Source organism: Elaeis guineensis, chromosome 13 (genome assembly GCF_000442705.2).
Source record: "Elaeis guineensis isolate ETL-2024a chromosome 13, EG11, whole genome shotgun sequence".
NCBI lineage: Eukaryota > Viridiplantae > Streptophyta > Magnoliopsida > Arecales > Arecaceae > Elaeis > Elaeis guineensis.
The window spans coordinates 7,468,985-7,492,976 of NC_026005.2; the positions used below are offsets into that span (position 1 = coordinate 7,468,985).

The 23,992-nt window shown below is 36.8% G+C and overlaps 1 protein-coding gene across 5 annotated transcripts; it reads left to right on the top strand.

Annotated features, from left to right (window-relative positions):
- The first annotated feature begins 735 nt into the window (after positions 1 to 735).
- On the top strand, positions 736 to 23,992 carry LOC105056867 (uncharacterized). Of its 5 annotated transcripts, XM_073248038.1 has the most exons (6): positions 935 to 1,484; positions 12,358 to 13,294; positions 13,455 to 13,508; positions 13,645 to 13,829; positions 18,066 to 18,173; positions 22,055 to 23,992. In XM_073248038.1, the coding sequence occupies exons 1-5, from the start codon at positions 1,437 to 1,439 to the stop codon at positions 18,150 to 18,152; spliced, it is 1,311 nt and encodes a 436-aa protein (XP_073104139.1). In that variant the 5' UTR covers positions 935 to 1,436; the 3' UTR covers positions 18,153 to 18,173; positions 22,055 to 23,992. The 5 variants fall into 5 exon arrangements, with proteins under 5 accessions (XP_073104143.1, XP_073104141.1, XP_073104140.1 ...); XM_073248042.1 differs by lacking the exons at positions 935 to 1,484; positions 22,055 to 23,992 and adding an exon at positions 736 to 895 and having other exon boundaries at positions 18,066 to 18,388; XM_073248040.1 differs by lacking the exon at positions 18,066 to 18,173 and having other exon boundaries at positions 927 to 1,484.

The window sequence follows — 23,992 nt, forward strand, 5'->3', positions numbered from 1 at the left end:
AAAAATTTATCATGGTCAAACTCTATTTGATCTAGCAAGAGTCATATGAGTCTCATCTATTCTGATTTTATCAAATCCCATCCATATGATGCTTAATCTAGGCTGCCACTATAGCCTTCTGATTATGACCTTGACATTAGCCTCCAGCTCTGATGCTTTTGATGTCACCATGAAATGTTGTACCTTTCCTTTGACCACTCCAGTATGGCATAGCCCCCCTTGATGCTCCTCCTTAGCATCTATCTTGCAGCCTCACCAACCCCATCGTCACTACCATGGCTATCCACTTTGTTGCATGTGGCTGGCATCAAGATCTCACTTGACCATTGAGCGAGAGATTGGAGGAGGGAGGCAAGGGAGAGTAGGTGACTTCAGCAAAGAGAGTGGGTGAAGAGCAATCCTGAGCAGCGAGCACAAAGCAATTGGGGGCACTACCATGGTAGCGCTACTAATCCCCTGAACCAAGTATTGAACAAAGCACTAAATTACTAGTAAGTTATTTTTTTTAACCTAAACTAAAGCCAAATCAATTTTTGTAATTCAAAAGATTTTCAAATTGAAATCAAATCGAATGTAAAAGAATCTGACCCAAATTGAATCGAAATAAATAGTTTGGGTTATTTTTGTGGTTTAGTGCATTCCCTTGTCTCTACAAGGGTCGACATGGGGATAAATATGGAGAAAGAGAATGGAAGGGACCCTCCATTGGATCCATCCAAAGTATAGAGAGAGAAAGAGGGGGGAGAGTGTGAGAAATAGAGATTTTTCCTTCTAATTCTTTTTTTTTGTGCTTCCCACCAAACACCTAAGAAAGAATGGAAGGAAGAGAGCAAGGGCAGAGGCTCGATGGTGGTAATGATGGGTCAAGATTGGATGATGGTAATGATGGGTCCAAGTTTGGACTTAAATTTTCTTAATTATTTTCTTAAGCATATGCATATGCTTCTTTTAGAAATCAGAAGGCGTGATTTGTAGCACGAGTCATGAATCATACTCGAACTACTCACTTCACTTCCATGCTATATTGTAACCATATGTCTCATCAGTCTACCACTATGAATGAAAGAAGGGGTGAAATAACCTCGTTTGTGAGAAGTGAGAAAGTTTGATTAGTGAGAAAGGAAAGGAGCCCATGAGGCTTTCATCCAGCCCCTCTTCAGGGGGTAAGGAGGATTCTGGAGTGGCTGATCGGACTGACTCAGTGAGGATTTCTTCGCAGTACGCTTCGATAGATCTAGATTCTTGATAAAAAGAGATGAGTTCCTCACCTCTTCAAAGCACTTCAAGCAAAAATGGAGCACGAGCATCGAAGGCTACCAAAATTTGGTCTCAGACAGCCCAAAGGTTCCAAGGGTTTAAATGGGAGACCTCAAAGGCTACGGCTGAAGAGGTAGCGGCATTGGAGAAGAGATTCAAGAACATGGTGACCTTCTCCAATGAAAATATCGACAAAGCCTATGCATGATGGTGAGGTGCTCTGGTGGGTAAGTTCCTTGGTAAAAGCTTCTCAGTGAAATTCATAGAAAAGAAAATGAGAGCAAGATGGGATGTGGAAGGGCACTTCCAAGTTTTGTCTCTCTCTGAAGGAGTCATTTTCTTTAATATATCATCAGTGGATACCCAAAGTTGGATTCTTGCCAAGAGCCCTTGGTCTTTGACAGGTTAGCTTCTAACCCTCGAAAGATGGTACCCAAACTTCAACCCTAGTTAGTATACTATGTGCTAGGTTCATGTTTGGATTCAACTCCCAAATCTTCCAATGGAGTTATGGGACAGAAAATATCTTTAAAATTATCTCCGAAGCCAGTTCTTCCCTATTTCTTGACGAGTGGATAGAGTCCTCGACTAGAAAAGGGTATGCTTAAGTCTGTGTCCTTATGGATACTGCAAAAGATGTTTGCTTGAGGGCCCAAATCGGACTTAAAAACAACCTGATGTGATAGCAATTTAGATATGAAGAGTTGTTAGATATTTGCTACTCATACGATCATCTTGGGAGAACTGTAGAGTCCTATATCCATGTCCGGGATGCTAGGCAAGTTTGTGGCCCTTAGCTCCATATAGCCAAGGTATCAGTCTTCTAGAGCCCCATGCAGGAAGCAAGGAAGTCCTCTACTCTAGCCACTGCTTTAGCCTTATGGATGCAACTGAAGAAGACTTCTAAGAAGTCATCTACCAAATCTCCCCCTGGACCTGATCCCATTATGCTTCATTAATGAGTAACTATTCTATGGAGCCAAAGCTTCCTTACCCCATGGATGTGGCTATTCTATTAACCCAACCAGTAGAATATGGAAACTCAAAGAAAAAGTGAAAGCGGTCTCCGCCTATGAACTTAGATATCCGAAGGCCCTTCGGTTCCAAATTACCACCCCAAACAAATATGCTGATCTTGGAAGAATCAACCAACAACAAAGATGCTGATGCAAGCAACTAACTTTCACAACCATAATTCCAAAACAGTGCTTCACTTGCAAAGAAGTATGGCGGCCACTGTGAGTCGTCATCTTAGGATATGTTATGTCACATCCAAAACACCCTGCAACTATGGTGGATCAATCAAACCTCAGGCCTTCAAGTCCATCTGCTAATCTTGGTAATTCTTCTTCATCCCATCAAGTTTATTTCACACAACTATAGCATAAGCTAGGAAGTACCCTAGACTCTCCTCAAAAGATACCTATCTTGATCGAAGAATCCCTAGCTTGTAGTGGAATTAAAACTGATGACTGTCTATGCTTAACATATGGTGTGACTGGCGAGAGCTTGGTTACATCTTCAAACAACCAGACATGAAGATCCTTGCATTGAACTATGAGAGAGTAGTCAAGCTTCCCTTTTTAAACAATAGTCGATCTCTTATTCATCAATAGAACCCCAGTATATATTGTTGTTTAGAGACATGACTCCCTGAACAAGCCTTGCCAAGAGTGCAGACACATATGGGCCCATTGTGGAATGTACAATTGATTCCTGCCCTAGACTTATCTGAGGGCATCACTGTAACTTGGCATAAGGAAAGGAGAATATTTGCTTATGCATGTTGATAAACGTGGCTTTTGATGTTATATCCTAAAATTAGAAGCCAACCTGAATGTTAGAGGTAGTTTATATGCTAGTACTAGTGGCTGTGAACATCAAAGGTTGTGGAATAAATTGAAATAGTGATGTCCATGGATTTGTTTCTTGTCTTTATGAGAGATGTTAGCAGCCTAAAAGTTAATATTGATACATATTGCTCTCTCTCAGACCAAATAATCAATCTTTCAAAATTTCAAATTAAGATAAGCCCCTCCACTCCTTCTCAGACTAAAGCTCATATCCGAAGAACCATCTCAGAGTTAGAATCTAATGCACTCTGAAAATATCCTGGGGTTCTTCTTTTTAGTGGTGCATTAAGGATAGTGGATCTCTCTTTCAGGAGAAGTTGACTTGAAAAATTACTAATTGGCAATGGAAAGCCCTATCTATAGCTGGTAGGCAATCTTGCTGAAGTTTGTTCTACCTTCTATCCTCCTTTATAGCATATTCTACATCCATATGCTAGTTGGTTTTCTTCATAAACTTGAGAAAGAATATCATGCCTTCCTCTAGGGGCATGCAACTAGTCATAACGGGCTGCACTTGATTTTCTGGGACAATATTTGTTTGCCAAGAAGCTAGGGTAGTTTGGCCATCAAGCCTCTCCACAATATAAGGAAAGCCCTCTTCTCTAAATTAGTTGCCTAAATAATTATCAATCCAAATTTTCTATGGGCTAGACTCTCTTCAACTAAATATCAATTTGTTGGCACATGGTATTGTTACACAAAACCTTAGCATTTGTCACGCTCCAAATTCGGGACATAACACAGCCATGCTACCGAGGGATGGAACCCACGATAACATGAAGCCAATTCATCATAATCATCTAAAATCCGTCAAATAAAAAGATTCAATTCTATTATTCATCAAATAATCGAACCAATATGGGTTCAGAGCATCTAAATCCAAAAGCAAGTACTAACCCGAATCTCAACATTCACAAATAACTACAAATTCATGATTATAAAATAAATTAAACTTCTGTTGTCAAATTTTTCAGCTTGCTATGCCGATCTTCAAGCTTGAATTCCTTTTTGCCGATCCTAACCTTATTTCTCTGTTCAAACAAAAAGAAAACAAAAAGAATATGAGCTACACTAGCCCAGTAAGTAGAACTTGCACTTTCTTATCGGATCAAGCATAGGTTTTTCATGATAATGCAATATTTAAAAAATAACAGATAATACAAAATAAAGTATTTCATAGAGCATGTAACAAAACAAGTTTTAAACCCATCATGCATGCATAAATCATGTATATTTCACAATCATGAATCGTAAATCATTTTCATCATGTATTCATGTCATGTTTCAAAACATTGCTCACAGATATTCATGCTAAGGTCACTATTATATCCGTGACAGGGCCATGTTTCTTAATCAACAGAGTTCTTAATTCATGTGCCAACTTTATACCCGCTGGCAGGGCCATGTTTCGTGTGGATGCTAGCTCCGGATGTCGACCTTCCCGAAGAGATTCATTCATAGCCATCTGAGAGCCTTTAAAATCATTATATCTTTTTCTTAAAGCATACATATACATAGATGGAAAAACAATAAAATTCATGCTTCATAATCATGCTATTTTCATAAGACATATTCATGAAATCAATGCTCATAATAAAACATGCTTTTTCATATCACATATGCCGATCTTTATTTTATGAAAAATTATGATTTCATCAATAGCAATTCTTTCCATAAAAACATGATCATTTAAAAATAAATAAGGAGTATAAGATCTACTTACTTCGTTCATCTTAGATCTTCAGACTTCGTTAAAAGAATCAGTTAATCCTATTTAAAATATCAAATCATTATCAAATTCTATTCCATAAATATAATAAGATTAAATCATAAGGAAAAAGGATTGTTGTCCGGAGGTGTCGGTCCATCCAGATACCAGGGCAATTTAGGATCTTTGATCTGAGAGTCAGATTCAAGTGACTTGATCAAGAAATCATGAGGCACAGATCGAATTAAAGTCAAGATCAATCAATAGGGTTCTTTAATAATAAATTTGAAAGATCTTTGATACGATCAGATGAGGTTGACATACAGCACGAATATCAAAGCAACTTCAGATCATCTTGATAGAGTCAATATAAGCTTCTAAAAGATGAAGGCATGACTCGATACAGGATTCATAGATTTTTTTTTTAGAGAGAGAAAGTCGGTCATGAGAGAGAAAGTAGAGAGAGAATCTTCGTATCCTTTAAAAGTGGCAATCATGATTGAGATCATCAGAGGTTATATCAGGATGACTTAATATGGATTTATCATGATCGATGTTATCAATTTTGAAAAAGAATCGGATCAGGATCCGATCTACTGCACGAATTTCGGAGCAGTCCCAGATCATCATATTTTCATCTCAAGTTTATCCTAGGGTCTGTGATATAATCAGAGAGAGAGAATGACCCTAGAGAGATGAAATCCATAATGAGAGAGAAAGGTCTAGAGAGAGAAAATATAGAGAGAAGGTAGAGAGAGAAAGTCCAATTCTAGAGAGAGAAAAACTTAAGAGAGAGATGAGAAAAACTTTCTCTCATACATATATATATATTTTTATTATATATATATATTTTTTTCTTTTTCTTTTTCTTTTTCTTTTTAGATAGAGACAATAGAGAGAGAGAAAGAGAGAGAAAGAGGAAAAAAGAGGAGAGAGAGGAAAATTTTCTCTTTTCTTATTATTTATTTATTTATTTTTTCTATTTTGCTATTTTTTTATTTTGCATTTTCTTTTCTTTTCTTTTTCTTTTTCCTTTTTCTTTTCTTTTTCTTTTTCCTTTTTCTTTTTTCTCTTCTTCTTTTCTTCCTTCTTTCCTCTTCTTTGGCCGAACGGGAGGGGATCAGAGGGGCGTCGCCCGTGGTCCGACGGGCTGCAGCGGCACGGTCGATGGTCCGACAGCGGCGACCGACAGCAGGGAGCAACAGAACACCGGCGGTGAGGCTCGGCCGGTGGGAGATTTAGAAAAAAATGAAAAACAGGGGACCGCCTCCTTTCCACGGATTTCTCCGGTCATTGGCCTATCACCGACGGCCATGACTTTCGGAAAAGACAGATAGAGGGGTGGGGGTCCAAACCTAAGGGTGAGATGCCGCAAACGACGGCGTTGATGGTCGGAAAAGGGTGAAAGATGACTCGACCGAACAGGGGAAAAACAGGGCATCATTTTCTTCTCGATTTCCGGCAAAGTCGGCGACCGACAATGATGTTTGGGGCCAGAGGGAAAACGGAAGAAGGAGAGGAAGAAAGGTTGGAGCCTTACCTGAGCTTCGACGGCGTCTTCGGCCTCTGTTTTCCGACGAGCACAAGAATAGGAGGCCGCGGCTTCAACGAGAAAATCGAAGAAAAATCTCTGGCAATCATCGGTGGCTGCAGGGTCTACCCATAGAGGAGAGGGGAAGGATTCTTATAGAGCTCGTCCTAGGGTCTTTCAATGGCCCTAGGACTCCGATTCTTGATCGGGGAAGAGGAAGACTCCGATCGGGAGTCTTCCTGCTCTGTTTTTCTTTTTCTTTTTTTTTTTTTCTCTGGTGGGCTTTGTGAGCTGATTTTGGGCCCAATTGGGCCGGATTATCACATTCTACTTCCCTTAAAAAAAATTTCGTCCTCGAAATTTAACATACCTTCATTTTCAAATAAGTATGGATATCTCGTCTTTATATCATCTTCAAGCTCCCAAATGGCCTTTTTCTCTCTTCATGATTACTCCAATGAATCTTTACATACGGAATGATACGCCGTCTTAGAACTTGCTCTTTTCGATCAATAATTCGAAGGAAAAAAATTTTTTTTTTTCTAGCATCCATTTATTATCAATAAAATCCTTTCTTATTTACAACTAACGTATTTCATAATATCTTTAGATTTAAAGGATTAATATTTCTAATCAATTCAGACCACCACGCTTTTGCTGCGCACTCTGATCTCAACTTACCAAATTATCTAAGTCTATCAAAAAAAAAATATATATATATATATATCTTTGTATATTAAATCAATCAAAGATAGATCCAACTTTCATATTTCATATACAATTTAGGGTAAAATTTAAGATTTTCTTGTTATTACTATCTCTTAGGCATAGCACATCAAAATTAAATCTTCATCCACCTTCTATGTTTGAACTTATTATATAAGCTTCACCACTCCTCAAGAATCCAATATGTCTAGAATTAATTTGAGTTAACCTTCGATTTACCTTACAATCATTTAGACAACTTCCAAACCAACTTTTCTTTGCAAAAAAATTAACATCAAAATCAGCAAAGTTATCATGTCCTTTATCCATATAGGTTTAGCATTCCAATGTCATCAAATATACCTAACATAATATATCAATACCTCCCACTTCATTCTAGGGTCAACACTTCTCGTACTCAGATCAACCTTGCTAATTGAAATCTAAGATATAACTCATCAATTCTATTATAGACATCATATGCCACTTCTGCATAAATTTCATCATAATACCTATTGATTCGAAATCAAATTATTGAATCCTTTCTTTTATATCTATCATGTTCCTCATGATCTTAGCCTCAAGTTCACATATCACTAAAGTCACAATCCCGAATAATGATAACCTTAAGCTCAAATACCACTTAAGTCATATTCTCTAGTGATCATAATCTAAACTTTATATCATTCTATCACGTCCTTAATGATAATAATCTTAAGCTCTGATATTATCCATTATACTCCACTCGGTCACATCCTATTGATCATACATAAAGTTTTGATATCACTTTATAATCTCAATGATCTTAAACCTAAGCTCTGATATTAATCTATCATATCCTAATCATTTATATTATTTATATCATAATCTCCAAAGATTATAACCTAAGCTCTGATACCATAAAATGTCACACCCCAAATCCGGGACATAACACGGCCATGCTACCGAGGGATGGAACCCACGATAACACGAAGCCAATTCATCATAATCATCTAAAATCCGTCAAATAAAAAGATTCAATTCTATTATTTATCAAATAATCGAACCAATATGGGTTCAGAGCATCTAAATCCAAAAGCAAGTACTAACCCAAATCTCAACATTCATAAATAACTACAAATTCATGATTATAAAATAAATTAAATTTTTGTTGTCAAAATTTTTAGCTTGCTATGCCGATCTTCAAGCTTGAATTCTTTTTTGTCGATCCTAACCTTATTTCTCTGTTCAAACAAAAAGAAAACAAAAAGAATATGAGCTACACTAGCCCAGTAAGTAGAACTTGCACTTCCTTATCGGATCAAGCATAGGTTTTTCATGATAATGCAATATTTAAAAAATAACAGATAATATAAAATAAAGTATTTCATAGAGCATGTAACAAAATAAGTTTTAAACCCATCATGCATGCATAAATCATGTATATTTCACAATCATGAATCGTAAATCATTTTCATCATGTATTCATGTCATGTTTCAAAACATTGCTCACAGATATTCATGCTAAGGTCACTATTATACCCGTGACAGGGTCATGTTTCTTAATCGACAGAGTTCTTAATTCATGTGCCAACTTTATACCCGCTGGCAGGGCCATGTTTCGTGTGGATGCTAGCTCCAGATGTCGACCTTCCTGAAGGGATTCATTCATAGCCATCTGAGAGCCTTTAAAATCATTATATCTTTTTCTTAAAGCATACATATACATAGATGGAAAAACAATGAAATTCATGCTTCATAATCATGCTATTTTCATAAGACATATTCATGAAATCAATGCTCATAATAAAACATGCTTTTTCATATCACATATGCCGATCCTTATTTTATGAAAAATTATGATTTCATCAATAGCAATTTTTTCCATAAAAATATGATCATTTAAAAATAAATAAGGAGTATAAGATCTACTTACTTTGTTCATCTTAGATCTTCAGACTTCGTTAAAAGAATCAGTTAATCCTATTTAAAATATCAAATCATTATCAAATTCTATTCCATAAATATAATAAGATTAAATCATAAGGAAAAAGGATTGTTGTCCGGAGGTGTCGGTCCATCCAGATACCAGGGCAATTTAGGATCTTTGATCTGAGAGTCAGATTCAAGTGACTTGATCAAGAAATCGTGAGGCACATATCGAATTAAAGTCAAGATCAATCAATAGAATTCTTTAATAATAAATTTGAAAGATCTTTGATACGATCAGATGAGGTTGACATACAGCACGAATATCAAAGCAACTTCAGATCATCTTGATAGAGTCAATATAAGCTTCTAAAAGATGAAGGCATGACTCGATACAGGATTCATAGATTTTTTTTTTTTTTTTTCTCTGGTGGGCTTTGTGAGCTGGTTTTGGGCCCAATTGGGCCGGATTATCACAGCATTGCTCTTAGATTTGGAGGAAGATTTGCAATCATGGTCCACTTATCCAACACTACTTCATCTGGCATATTGGCCAGCTTGGCTAACTCTTATCAATATGGACTCTCAAGTAGCTCACCTTCAAGTCAATGATTTGCTATCTCCTATTTGGAAGTGGGATATAAACATAATTAATACACTCTTTAGAAGAGAAATGATAAACTAGTTGCATAGCATGCCTATCACACATAAATCCTGGTCTAATCAATTAACTTGGAGCTTTGACATGTCAACACATATTTTTGTCAAAGATATATACCACTTTTTCGTCGATGCAAGCTTTCTTTAAATACACATGGAATTTTAATGCGCCCTTATCTTGACAAACTTTTGTTGGTCAGTAGGCAATGCTTCAAATCTTTATATAGCCTAATAACTACCTTAATCACTAAGGCACCACCCAATTATATTCATAAATTGATTCATACTTTATTTATACCATTTAGTAATTTATATATAAATATCAATGCACAATCCTAGCCATCACCTAAGCTTACCTATTCGGTTGTTGCTCCATGCCTTCTACCCGATTGAGATACTTGAGGAATGAAAAAAATAAAGGAAAATTGGGGGAAAACATAGGAAAAATTAACAAAAACAAAGAAAAGATATGAAAAAGTTAAATGGTAAGACCATTCCCCTCATTTTTCTTTTTTGCTTTTCACTTCTTCTTCTTTTCATTTCATTCTCTTCTTCGAAAATCTATAAAGAAGGAGACCACCTAAGGGAGATCGTGGGGGTTTCTTAGGTTTTGGTTGGTGTTTTTTTTCAAGCATATGAGATTTTATGCGAGTTGTGGTGGTGTGAGTTAGTCCTTTGAGATTTTGAGAGCTCAATCTTGATAGAAGCATGATATGTTGCTGGGTTTGGAGGTTTTGATCGAAAAGATTTTATAAAATTTTTTATTTATGGAGTTCTATTTTCATGATAATATGAATATGAAGGAGGGCTAATCGAGCTCGGGGTGTGCATTTGGCTTTTTTGATTTAAACTAAATTAAAATTTTGAAAAATCAAACTTCCAAACTTATATTTTGTAGAACCAAAAATCGAATCGAAATAGCTTAAAATCAAACAAACCAAACCGAAATAATTTCGGTTCAGTTCGGTTCGATAATTCGGTTTAGGACTTTTTTATGCTGGACTTTTGATTTTGATTTAGATTTATTAAAATTTTTAATAGTTTTATTATTTGGGATGCAGAATTGTATTTGAGCTTAGTTTAGATGGACCATAATTTAAAAAAAAATAATAAATGAGTCTGATTCAAAATTAGATTAAATAAATTATGAAAGATAGTCTTTTTTTTTAAAAAAAAAAATCTACTATGAGATTCTGCCATACATTCTCCTAAACATGAAATATGAATATTATGCAAAGAAATAATATCAATCTGACTCACCTAAATGAGGCTTCAAAGAAATTAAAAAAAAAAAGAAACATAAAAATTATATAAATATGTTCTCAGAATATTGATATTTAAAAATGAACTATTCTAATCTCAAAGTAAGAATCTCCTCTCACGGAGCAGATGCATGATGGATGGCATGCAATCAGGAATTGATCAAATATAAGAGGTAATATAGTATGTTATCTATCGTAAAATTTAGCACGGTCTAATTGGACTATTTGATTCAAATAATATTTAGTTCAAATATAAATATTAAATCAAAAAAGATCAGATAATTTTAATTTTTAGTTAATTAAAATTATTAAATTAAATATCAAAGATCGAGCAGATTAAAAAATTTCGATTCAATTTTAAATTAAAATCAATTTTTTTTAAAAAAAAATAAATATCAAAATAATCAATAGTTTGATTTGATTTTTAATTAATTAAATTATTTGTAAATAATTGAATCAGATTGACTCGGGTACCTGACAAGCATACCAATTTTAAATAGGATGGTTTTGAGATTTTTGTTTAATTTTATAATCAGGGTTGGGAGGGATCAGGTAGGATTCGGACACGGATAGGGCAAATTTTGGGGTGCCCTACCTGCTGCCATCCTACCCAGTAAAGTCATCGTTCCCTCCCAAAATCCAATCAAAACCGCGCGCGTATCACGTTCTTCGCGTGTGCGCTGTTCTGGAAAGGCGGATCGGGCCGCCCTTTCCCTCCCAAATTGCCCACCCTACAAATCTCTCTCTCTCTCTGCGCCACGCCACCACCCCCCCCCCACCCTCCGACGAAGGGCGGCTTGCGAGAAGGTTAGTGTCTGAAAACAGAGAAGATCCTGGCTGTATTTTGGATTATTTATGATCGATTTCCTCTTAAAAGTTCAAATTTTTAAGATCTCGAACCATGCTTTCTCCCAACTCGGGTGACTTTAAAATCTTAGGTTCTTATCGTGCGTCACGTATGCGTTTGCTTCACCCTTTGTTTCCCCAGATGTTTCGATCGAAGAAGTTTTCTGGCTCATATCTAGGTTCTTTGATCGGTTCCTATTTTGAGTGTGTACGGCCGAGTCGACGTTAGCAGGCAACTGCAGAGGAACATCTTCTTTTTTGGGGTGTTTGTGCTTATTTGCGTTTTTTAGTTAATGGGGCTTTGCGAAAAATGGTTTTTTATCGGATAATATGAAAATCCATGCTCAAAATTGGATCTTGAGGCGACTTTCTGCGAATCTGCCTTATTCAATGACTGTTTTTTTTTGGAAAATCGATTTTTTATACGATAATCTCTAAATCCGTCCTACAAATTAGATTTGAGCCAAGAATTTTGGAATGTGATTGCCCCCTTAAAATTGCAATTTTGTGCTGTGATTGTCAAATGGCCTTATTTCTTTTCGTTTCTTACTTTTTCTTTCCAAGTTTTCAATATCCAAACTGGAGTCTAATGTCCTTTACTCTAACAGTACTACTTGTGTTTACCAGTGTTACTGTTTTGTGGAAGAAATCTTGTGTTTGACAACCCAGAAAAAAGTGTGCATAATGAGTGATGGTGGTTCCCAAGATGGGGCTCCCCGCAACCAGACTGTTTTGGGCGATATAACCAATGTTTGTGGCAAAAGGCCATTGTCATTGGATTCAGAAAAAAATGATGCTGAGAACAAGATTGGGAGGTATAAGGGCACTCAGCAGACTGGTTTTAGGGATGCTGATTTTGCAAGAAAGTTACATGAAATGGTGGAGAATGTAACTGCCAGGAAGGTCAACACTGGTCCTGCATTTGAAATGTGTGAAGATGTGGTAGACCGCAAGGGCAAAGGTATCTCCTTTGGTAATGCTAAGCAACCCTGCCGATCTGTGAACCTTTATGCCGAAGTTGGTCCAAACCAAGAAAATGTGGGATTTGGTATCTTAGATATTGCCAAGGCTACTAATGATCTTTCTAGTTTGTTTGGTCAACGAAGTGATTCGATAGCACACATGACTGTTGAAGTTGACAGGTTAGGAAATAGTCATATGCCTTTTGATTCTGTACCTGGGCAAGGTGACAGAGCAAAAGAGTTATCACTTGAATTAGAAGAAGACCGTCAAGAGGATCATATAAGGTATGGTACAGATTCTGTGAGGCATACCATGAAACCTGATATGGACCGTGGTAAATCTTCGGCTTCAAGTTTTAACAATTTGAATACCATTAGTTTGAAGGGAAACAATGTGGATGGTGGTGAATGTTTGACTGAAAACCAGTCGGAAGAATCAGGCTTTTTAAAATGCTTGATGCCATTTGGGTCATTGGATTTCAAAATGGCTAACATGGAGGGATTTTTAAATGCCAGTGCTGCTTCAAATGTTGGATCAAGCATTAATGGTGAAGGCAGCATGGGCTCCGAAAAATCTTGTACGTGTTCTTTCTGTCTCAAAGGTAGGTCCATGATCCCTGACTTTGTTAAGCAACATCTGGGGTCACTATTTTAAAGTTGCCATACAGTTGTAGGGGAAAAATGAATAGAATATCCAGCTATTGGTTTTTGGTTTATTATGTGTCTGACTGTATTTGTATCATGCATATGCCATTTGGGCAGCTGCTTATATGTGGACAGATCTTCATTACCAGGATACCAGAGGCCGGCTAGCTGGTAAGCTTGTGTCAGATATTGCTTGAATTCCAAAATTTCTTCAGTGGTCTTCAATACTTCACAGTTACTTTAGTAGGAAATATTTATTTATGCTAATGCAGACTTTTGCTGCTTTTCATAAATTTCCTTTATTTAGCATTGAAGAAGAGCAAAAGGCTTGCTAGGTCTTTAGAAGCAAGATGCTATGGTCATGATTATACTTCCAAAACTGCTCGAGACAACTCAAAAAAATCTACAGAGATAGAGTTTGAGCTCATGCAGCGCTGGAGATCACTTTTCCTTCATACAGAAAATGTCCTTGTGCGTGAAACTGCACATCTGGTGAGTCAGTTAGATGAATCTACCTTTTGATTTGCTTTTTTGTTTATGGAGATCTTGTTGAAAATGACTTTAGGAATTGACACATATAAATTTGCTGAAGGCTTTAATACATTAGAAGGGTTGTGTGAATTGTAGATTAATTGGAAAATGGGAAGACCTACAGGTTTTATATAAATTAACAAAGCCAGATGGATTCTGGGCTACTTGTATGATTGACACCTCGCTGGAATGAGAATCTACAATTTAGCTTGCTATTGTACAATGCACTCATAAGATTTCAGCTTGAACTTATTGCAGATTGTTATCTGACAGACTCACCAGCTTCGAGGATGTAATTTTTCTTGTCTGATAACCTATGCAACATTAAGCTTTATACCTAGCACTTCAATACCACTAGAAAGAGAAACGAAAATGCTTTCTTTAAATATGCCTACTTTTTTAATTATTGGTTACTAATCTTGATGCCGGAGCGCCTAGCATCTATGGTGGCCACACGGGTCGTAAGTTCTGGCTGCATGCGTTGCGGATCCTGGCCACATGGATCACAGGCCCCATACACATGGATCTTGGGACATGACTATAAATACTTTTGCTGCAGTTCCTCTTATAATCAATATGGAAGATCCTTGAGCTGTGGAAATTTTATTGTGGGAATTATTTCCCCTTGTTTCTCTCTGTTCTCTATTTTTTCTCCCTTTTGGTGGCTTCCTAAGCTTTGCGAGTGAGCATTGTGAGAGCTGTATCTTTCAAATGGCCTACCAAAGTGTTGTTTTTGGCTTTGGAAGAGAGTGATTTGCCCCAGCTCCTCTTCCGACCATTGTCTTCCTTGTACTGTATGTGCTGTAGTGGGGTTTCTACCTCACCACAATCAATTGTGCTGACATACCTTTCCAAGTTTTTAGCCGAAGTTCAACACCTATTGGCATCAAATCTGTTTAACACAAAAGTTCTCCTAGTTATGTTTTGTTGGTCATTCTCAAATATTGAGGAGTATGCAACTATCTGTTAAACAGAAGCGAAAGAAATAAAGAGGACTTTAAGAAACATGAAACTATTTACCTCCCCCTGATTCATGAAATAACTTATAGAATTGTTGCCTTCAGAAGTTACCTTGATAGAGAGGCTTACTGCTGATTCTTATAATTGGAGAATAAGATGTTTGTTTAATTTGAAAAGCATAGCTGAATATGGTTTCTCTTAAAATTGTAGAAAATCATTAGGAGAATTGTAGGGCATTCCCGCCTCAATTTGGAGGCTATTATGTACAAGTAGGCAGAGATGGACTTACAGGTCGTTGAAGAAGTCTGAGAATCTGGAATAGAAATTCATCTAACATTATGGCATCTTCACAAAACTAGTTTGGTGTCTAAAGTAAATTCTAACTCAAATGATTTCTTGATCTATTGATTCTTTCCAAAGCTGTTACTTCTGAATGTATTTGGAATTCATATTTGTGTTGCTTTAATTGCATGGGTAAGTTTGCTGATAACAGTTGCAATTAAATTACTTGAAATTATGTGTAAGTAAAACAATCATGAAATGAATTTCATGCTTACATGGATTAATAACTAAAATTGGAGCATCCTATATGATGCACTAAAAATTACTTGAGATGGATTTCACCACTCACTTCATCGCATCCTTTTTCTCGTATCAGAAGATATATGAAACACTTGCTCAATGAACTTCCTTGTGTTGCTCTTCTTTTGCTCATAAGCCTGATGTCTCTGCGGTATAAGGCTAGAAGTAGCAGCCATCAAATTTTTGGGGGTATACTTGGGTTCCGCATTTGTATTTGCTCAGTTCTGAATAATCTCCAAAACTGTAGAGATTCTATTCTTAGCATTTGAAAACATTCTAGGTGGTAGGTGAGCAACCAAGAGGATATCTAATATCTAGTCAGATGTCCTGAGGTCAAGGAGATATCCAACTAAGCAATGTAAAGGGTTAAGTGAAATGAGCTTGAAGATTAGGTATAGGGAATTTGTTACTGTGTTATGGACATTAGATCCATGAAGCATTTTCAAACAATATGTTTACTGGGTTGGGCGTATGTGTATTGGACATTGAAGATTGTTTGAGGCATAAGTGGCTCAGATTGCCTATGTTCCTTTCCTGAGAGCAGATCACCTAGATAGTCTCATTGGGCCCTAGTTTAGGCTCTTTGGTGGCGACCATAAGTAAGGCTGAGTCTAAGCAGCTCACCTGGGTGTTTGTTGAAGTGATCTTTACCGTGAATGAAGAAAGAACTTAGTTTCCATCTGCAACACATAATCCTTTTAAAAAATACTTGGTTTTATTGACAAAATTTGAAGTCATCGAATTGCCTCCTTGCCATGTAATTTTTTTTCGTAGTGCTTTGATGGCCGTATTGCAAAAGCTGGATTACTACATTATGGAATAATTTGGTAAAAGTTTTTCCTTCAAATTAAAAATGAAATAATCATAATGGTTTGAATATTATTTTAGTAGCATCCAGCCCTTGAATTATGTATAGGATGGCGGGTTGTCAATGATTATATAGAGAGAGTTGGAGTTGCTAGTGGCTCCTTTGAAACTAACCCTTGTTATCCACAAAACAAAAAAAAAAAAGTAAGAAAGAAAGAAAGAAAAAGGAAAGAAAGAAAGAAAAGAAAAGAAAAGAAATCCTTATCATCCAAATGGATTGAGGTGACGTGGCAAATTTGGAAAAGAGGGAGAGATAACAAATTTCCTTCTATCTTTTCTCTTAGAAAAAGAGGAAAACTCTCTCTTCGACCAAGGATACCAACTAATTTTGTCGTACTATGTGGGCAAGATTGTAAAAGGTGGCTAGATGCAAAAGATCGCAAAGAAGAATTAGAAGAAAAAGTCCAACAAGCCAATTTTGGCCTATAATCTTTTGACACCATTTGAGTTACCTTTGACTTTGTCGTCTAGTTTTCTTCACCACTATGTTAGTACCTCAATTCACCAACCTTGTCAACCTGCAAGCAATGCTGCTTTCACATTATTGACTAAATGGTTGACTCAATAGGCTGCATTATCTCATAAGGCTTTCTTTATAGATGAACCACATTCCCATTGCTTTCTATCTTGTGGTCCTTGTTTTTTTTTAATGCAGCTTATATTATCATGGTCAGGCTTCTGCTTTATTTATGTAGGTCCTCTTGGTAGTCCTGTTGTTCTCTAATTTACATGTTTAAGTCAGTTGCATCTTGGTGCACATCAAGTTAGATTGACCGATTTTGTGCTTGACCCATTTGTAGTTAGGTTTGCTCAAGTTATCAGTGGGTTGGGTTGAACTAAGGAGCAAAAATCTTGGGACGACTCATTCGTTTTAACCAGGTTACAGCAGTCATTTGTTTACATGGTAGCCTGATTGTCATCATTTCTGTGACGGCTTATTATTTGTATATCTTTGCATGCATAAGATATTCCGGTCTCCATTACTGTGTATTTTGTGTAGGTAAGCATGCATGTATGACGTGATGTCATTGTCTCCATGTAGAAGCCAGGTCTGCAACTGTATTTACAGTTAATTGTTGTATTTTAACTTGAATAATTTGTCAATATCATTCTCAGGGCATGCGACTAGTGGAATTAATCCAAAAAATAACCTCTTAATTTAGGAAAGTAAATGCCTTTCTTGTCCATTCCCATTCCAATCATGAACAAAACATTTAATCTATATTCACCTCTCTGGCATCTCCTTTTCCCATGAACATCTTTTATTGCATGCTCTGTAAGACAAGACTAATGGGGGATGCTGGGTGAATTAAGACTCATTAAGCAGACCTCAGAAGTTGGGACAGTGCTTGATTATTATGTTTTGAATAGTAGTTGTTTTGAACTCTGCAGTTCTTTGTTCAAGTGCCCAAGGTTCAATTGGTCATATGTTTTTGGCAATGATTGACTAACTTAGAACTTTCACTCAAGAAAGACACGCTGTATGTATAGCAGTTGGCCTGAGAAAGGCAGCCTGTATTGTGCCAGATAATGGAAGAGCAATAGGAAATGGAGCCATGTTGGTGATTCATTTTTCTGAGTGCGATATATTAATTATGCTAAGATTGCAGATATAGTTATCATCTGCTTAATATGGGGCAGTACTGCTAGAGCTTTTTCTTTTCGCCACTATTTGAATTATGCTTTTTCCCCTTGTACTAAACATAGAGTAGGTGACGTTGGAGGTTGTTTCCATCCTTAAATTCTTCACCAGAAATGATGTTTTTTTTTTTCCTCTCTGTATGGCAGCATTCCGCTCTTCTTAAGCTAAAGGAATTGAGGGAGAATTGCAAGAGAAATTTGGAGATGACTAGCATGGTACCTTCTGAGAAGTGATTACTGTATGTTGTTTCTGAGGTATCATCTGTAAGTTGTTTGTCCAGATGTAGTTCATAGAATGCTATTTGGAAGGAGATGTTTGTTGAAAATGAGAGGGTTAATTAAGATTTAAAATTTTTCACCTGCAAATGGTGCCTTCTTGTGTAGAAAATTCACAGCCAATGATTTGATATTTCCTGCAATTATGACTAGCAGATGATATGATGAAATAGTAGTTTTAGCAAGTTGAACTAAATTCTTGTTCTTCATTTATTAAACTACAACTTTTACTTCCATAATCAATTTGTAGTTTCTACATAAATCAGAAAATTTCTGTTGCATGGTAAATACCTTTTTTGAGAGAATAAACACATTCCAATATTTGAAAATTTTTATTAGTACCTTATTGAATTTGGAGCAATTTCTATATCTGTTAGTTTGGTGTTTCATGATACTTTGAGCAAAATCACATTCCTGGCCATTAGGTCATAGCTGCCAGTTTAATAAAACAAAATCTTACACTTCCATTGAAGATGATTTGCCCCCAAAGAGGCCTTTAACTTTTATCATAGACACAAGCTCCCAGCGTGCGCTCTTGGATATCTACAGCACCACCAATAAGATATGTTGCAGCCAATCCTCGAGTATGCCTGAGTTCGGTGACGAGCGATCTGCAAAACAAGTCCACACTGATCGGAGCAGTGTTCGGCTGGGACTCTCCGATGCTTAAGTCAGAGAGGAGTGATGAACAGTATAGTAAGAAGTAGACTTTGGCAGAGTATCAGCCCAGTATGTCTTATCCTTGTTGTCCCCTTACCTCCTCTTTATATAGGCAATTTGGGTGTAACCGTCGAACACGTTGAGTTCCGCTTATTGTGGCATGAAAGGATAGTTAACCCCTATTATCGAGCCGTTATCATGAAGTTAGTGGACAGTTTATACCCACTAACAGTCGTGGTGTGGAGTAGTTTTCCACGATTGTGGTATCATAACTGTCGATTCTGATATACCGACTGAGTGTTGGTGATCTGAGCGTACCGACTGCATGTCGGTATTTTTGATATGCCAACTGACCATCAGTTGTTGACTCTGATATACCGACTAACCATCAGTTATGTAGCCGATCGAGTCGTTATGGTTGTTTTGTAGCCGCCAAAGAAGTCGATTGAAGGTTACCGATAGTTAGTCGGCATACCGACTGATAGCCAGTAGTTCGTGTCCATGGCGCCAATGAAACGTCGGGTGATGAGATTTGTAGACGTTGTGGTTGAACTGGAACTCCTTCGGTAGTCCAACTTTGACGGTCTATCATCAGTTGTCAACACATAGTCGGTAGATCGACCGTGAATCAGGGGAGCAGAATTTGATTGCCCCAACAAGATATATTGTAAATTTATCATAGCCATGATTCCATCTAGACATCCACTATTTACCCTTGTCCGAAATGAAAGCCTTACCTTGTAAAATGCTTAAGGTTCTTGTTTGCATCAAGATGGCTTCGGAGTCTCATTTGATCCCAACAGATGCTTGCTTATTGTGGAATTTATGACTGGAGGAATTGGCCTTATGAAATTGATTCATGATTTTTCAGAACTGCCTTTTTTTGTGTCTACCATTTTCCAACCAAGAGATGATTTTCTTGTTTCAGATTTTATATCTTTCGTAATAGGTTGGTATTAAAATCTAGTATTTGTCTTCATCAATGCTATTCTGTACTCTATCTGCAATCATTCCGTTGCTAAATTGCACTTTTCTTTTAATACAAGGCATTTTAATCTATTTAGGACTGCTTTATGATGTGAATTCACGTATGTATGATTGGTAATGGATTGAATTTTTTGTATCTAAAACTCCATCATGTCGACATATTGAAGGATGTATTGAAGCGGGCAAAATCTTAATCTGGTTTTAGGGGCCTGTTGCTGTGGGGCTATAGCAAATGAGTCTTAGTTCAGCAAAAAAATGCATTTTACTATAGTGAAGAAGAGAAAAAGTTGAAATGCTTAAACATGAAGCACACAAGGAAAAGTTCTCAAAATAATCCGTAATAGTTTATTTATTCCATACATGCGTGCAATGGTCCTACTATCTTGATGGTGCATATCTAGTTCACATGTCAATCTGATTCCATGTTATGTGCTGGCAACTCTGCAATTTCAATATTTGTTTCGAAGCTACAGGCCTGTTTCTCAGATGTTATCGGGGTGGAATAGGCGGCTTATTCCACTCTATTCCTCCCAATGGCACTTCTGCATTCACCGGAGTAGCCTATACTTCTTCACACTGCACTCCCTGCACCCCCCCTTTGGCCGCTTCCTATTTTAGCGATTGAGAAACTTTCCTATATTTTCATATGCTTGGTATGATTTTGCATGATTCATATTGATAGCTGACCGGCCGGTATGATCAACCCCTATGCAACAATTGTTCTTGGACCAATGATCTATTATTTTTTTTTTAGTTGATTTTTCACTCTTCTATAGGCATCAAGAATTCGGTGATTATGTACCACTAAATAGCCCTACTCTGATTGAATGTCATGAGGACTGATCTATGTGCTGTTGTAGCGGTATACTTGATTTTAGTGGAATTAATTCGACTGTATAATATGATTTAAGTTCAACACCATTATGTGTATAGGAAAAGGTTCGTTTTGATTGCTTGCAATGCTGTGGAATTTGAATATTAAATTCACCCTAATATGTATCATACTTAGCTGAAATTGGTTATGTTTCAATTGAATGTTTCTGTTACTTTAGATTGGGCTACTGTCAATTGTACTATGCATTTCTTCATTGAAAAAGAAAAGAATTAGAAATGACTCACATTAATAACGTAAGCATCTGCTGAGTATTTAAATTGCTTAAAAACTACATTGCATGATTGCGTGCACGGCTGCTAAAGATAGTACATTACACTTCGTTGTCTGCATGCTGGTTCCTATTTTCACACTCCTGACATATACTATGCAATCCGCATGGTTGGCGAGTGGTTGCATAGAAGTTCAATCTTATCTCATCAAACTAGGCCAATTTTTCCACACGGGTGGAAGGGCAGTTTGTCCACAAAAGAAAAGATCTTCACTTACTCTCTCAGCCTATTCCGTAATCAAACAACATCATGATAAAATAACCCCTACTTATCCATCCAATCAAACTCATAAATCTCTTATTCTGCAGTATAGCCTTAATTCTTTCAGACTTTTCTGAAGAACTTTCTATTCCCCCAAAATTTATCCCGCAACTAAATGCATTTTGAACTTAGTCCAATCTGTGTCAAGTACTTGCATAAGTATGTCTGGTTCATTTTATTTTTACCTCAATGGGCAAAATTCTGTAAAATTGTACAAAATCGATTACAGCAGGCTCATGGCAAACTGTGAATTTGTAGAAAATAAGACTTATAATATGATTTTGTAAAAAAAATAGGTGAATGGACTTATTTGAACACAACTCTGTCCTGCATAATCTCACAAACCACCACAATTCTGCCTCATTTAACTTGATGGTTATTTTTTAGTTGTTTTAATTGTATACAGTTTGCACCTCGTTGGTGAATTATAGGATTGTTTTCATTTTTCTGGTTCATTTGTACCTTGATGCCTGAAAGTTTATATCGAAATGCTTGGCCTCCTACATTATAAGATCAATGTGAAGGATGAACATTTATTTTCCAACATCTGCAATAGTTGTGGATCAACTAAGAGCAGCACGGGAAGGCTTATAGTTTGTTATCCCGTAGGCTCTAAGATGGAACTAGAAACTCTGGGGGATGGGGGCAAATTAACTTTAGTTTTTGTTAATTGGCATTTCATCTATGCTTCAACTCTCTTGATTTTTTGTGAATACTTAAAGGTTAACCTTGTTTGTTTCATAAATTTCGATAATTCTAATCCCAGTCAATCTTGAATGCTTGATCAGGTGCAAGCTGCTTCCTATTTCAAAGCAATATCTAGGTATTGCAGAATCTAAAGTGTCCTATTACGTGTACCCTAGTGCGCGTACATAGGATGAATTCCAAATCAGGTTTAGGAGAAATAATATCTTACTCTATATGCACCATGCCAGCAGTGTACCACAAAAACAATCTGAGACGAGGTGAGGGGGGTAGCACTCTCAGACGAGCATACGATGAATGGCATCTATAGGAACGAGGTAAGGTGATTGGCGTGGTGTAGGATATAATTTATCTTGGTTTAGTGCCCCATGCATGTTGGGTATGTGGTTAAAAAATGCAATTAAAGGCATCCTCTAGTCCAACAAGGACATTTGGATGCTTTATTTACCAACTACAACAAAGGTATTGGCTTTTTTTTTTTTTTTTTTGGGACCTAGTAGGTTCAGCAGCATTTGATTGCGGATTGGTTCCCAAGAAAGGGACTTGCAAGTAAGCTACAACCATCGTCGGTGTGAGACTTTCCTGTGTGAAGTTTGCAGAGTCGGTTCATCCAATGTGAGCAATTTTACTAGCTAATTGGCTTATGTGCAGATACTTGTTATTAGGTAAGCAGCTGAATTAAATATAAATTGGTTCCTTGGGATGAACGAAAGAACAAGATTTTGGACCGTGCAACGGTCGAATATGTTAAATCTCCACCAGACTCCGAAAGAGGTTGTGCTAGTTTGTAATTCTGTGTCCTACTTGCTTGATGTTTTAAATGTGATCATGAAGGCGTAGCTTGCATCATGCATATAGATTGCATTATGTTTCATATTAAGGAGCGAGTTCTACCTTTGCCAAGGTTGGTGATGGTAGCACAAAATTGCCTCAAGCTTCTTTTGCGCATGCATAATATATCAACTAGGACAAGGTAATTTATTGGTTCAGCTTGCATCACAAATCCATGATACCACATTATAAAGAAGATGTAAGAATTTTCTTCTGACAACTAAGATCACTCGGCTAATATGTTGACCATTGACATCTAGGCTAGTATATTTTATTTTCTTCCAACAAGAGGCTTTATGGGCACCCCCAAGCAATCATCATTGTAATGATATGTGGCCCTTCTACCCCTTTGGCCAACATTTTGCCATCTATCTTAGGGGAAAAAATTCAAACTTTTTTTTTTTTTCCTGATTTGTAACAAAATTTGGAAACTTTGGTTGATTATCATGGAAGAACAATGATATTTCTAAGAGAGATGGTTGGACACTTTGGGGGATGTACGTTCATAATTATCAATATTGCTGATCGCATGCCATGCATTGTATATTTTAGTGTTAATGATGCAAGAATTAGACGAATATGCTAAGAGCCTGTTTCGTTCGTCCAGCAAGACATTTTACTTGGATTTGTGGATTGGGCAGCTGTTTTAGATGTGATCCATATCACTCTAATATCTTGAACTTGTGATATAAAAAACAAAAAAATTTATAAAATTTTTTTCTTGCAGGTCAATAGACTCACATATTTAAGTTGGAACTTGGGAGGCCCTCGGGAGAATGCAAGCTGGGTGATATGCTCGCAGGAATATCTAGAGATGTTTTAAATTAGTGAAATTCTTTATGCACCGTAGACAGTGCCGAACGACGCGCACTATCCGTGATGGTTGGCTCACGCATGCATTGAAATTTTTTTTTTTTTTTTTTACATACCACATCATCCCGTGCAGTGTGCGCGTTTTGCACCGCCCGGGGTGCACAAAAATTTTCCTTCAAATTATCCACCAACCAAACTTTTCCTCAAAGAGCTCAAGGACGAGCTATCATTAAAATAAATAAATAAATAAAGTTGAGGATAATAAAAATTATTTAAAATCTTAAAATCACAGCCATCAATCTTATCGGTGATGTGCATCACAAAGTTGCACAGTAGAGGGCCTTGAATCTTTTGAAGCAAAGCACACGTCCGGAGGC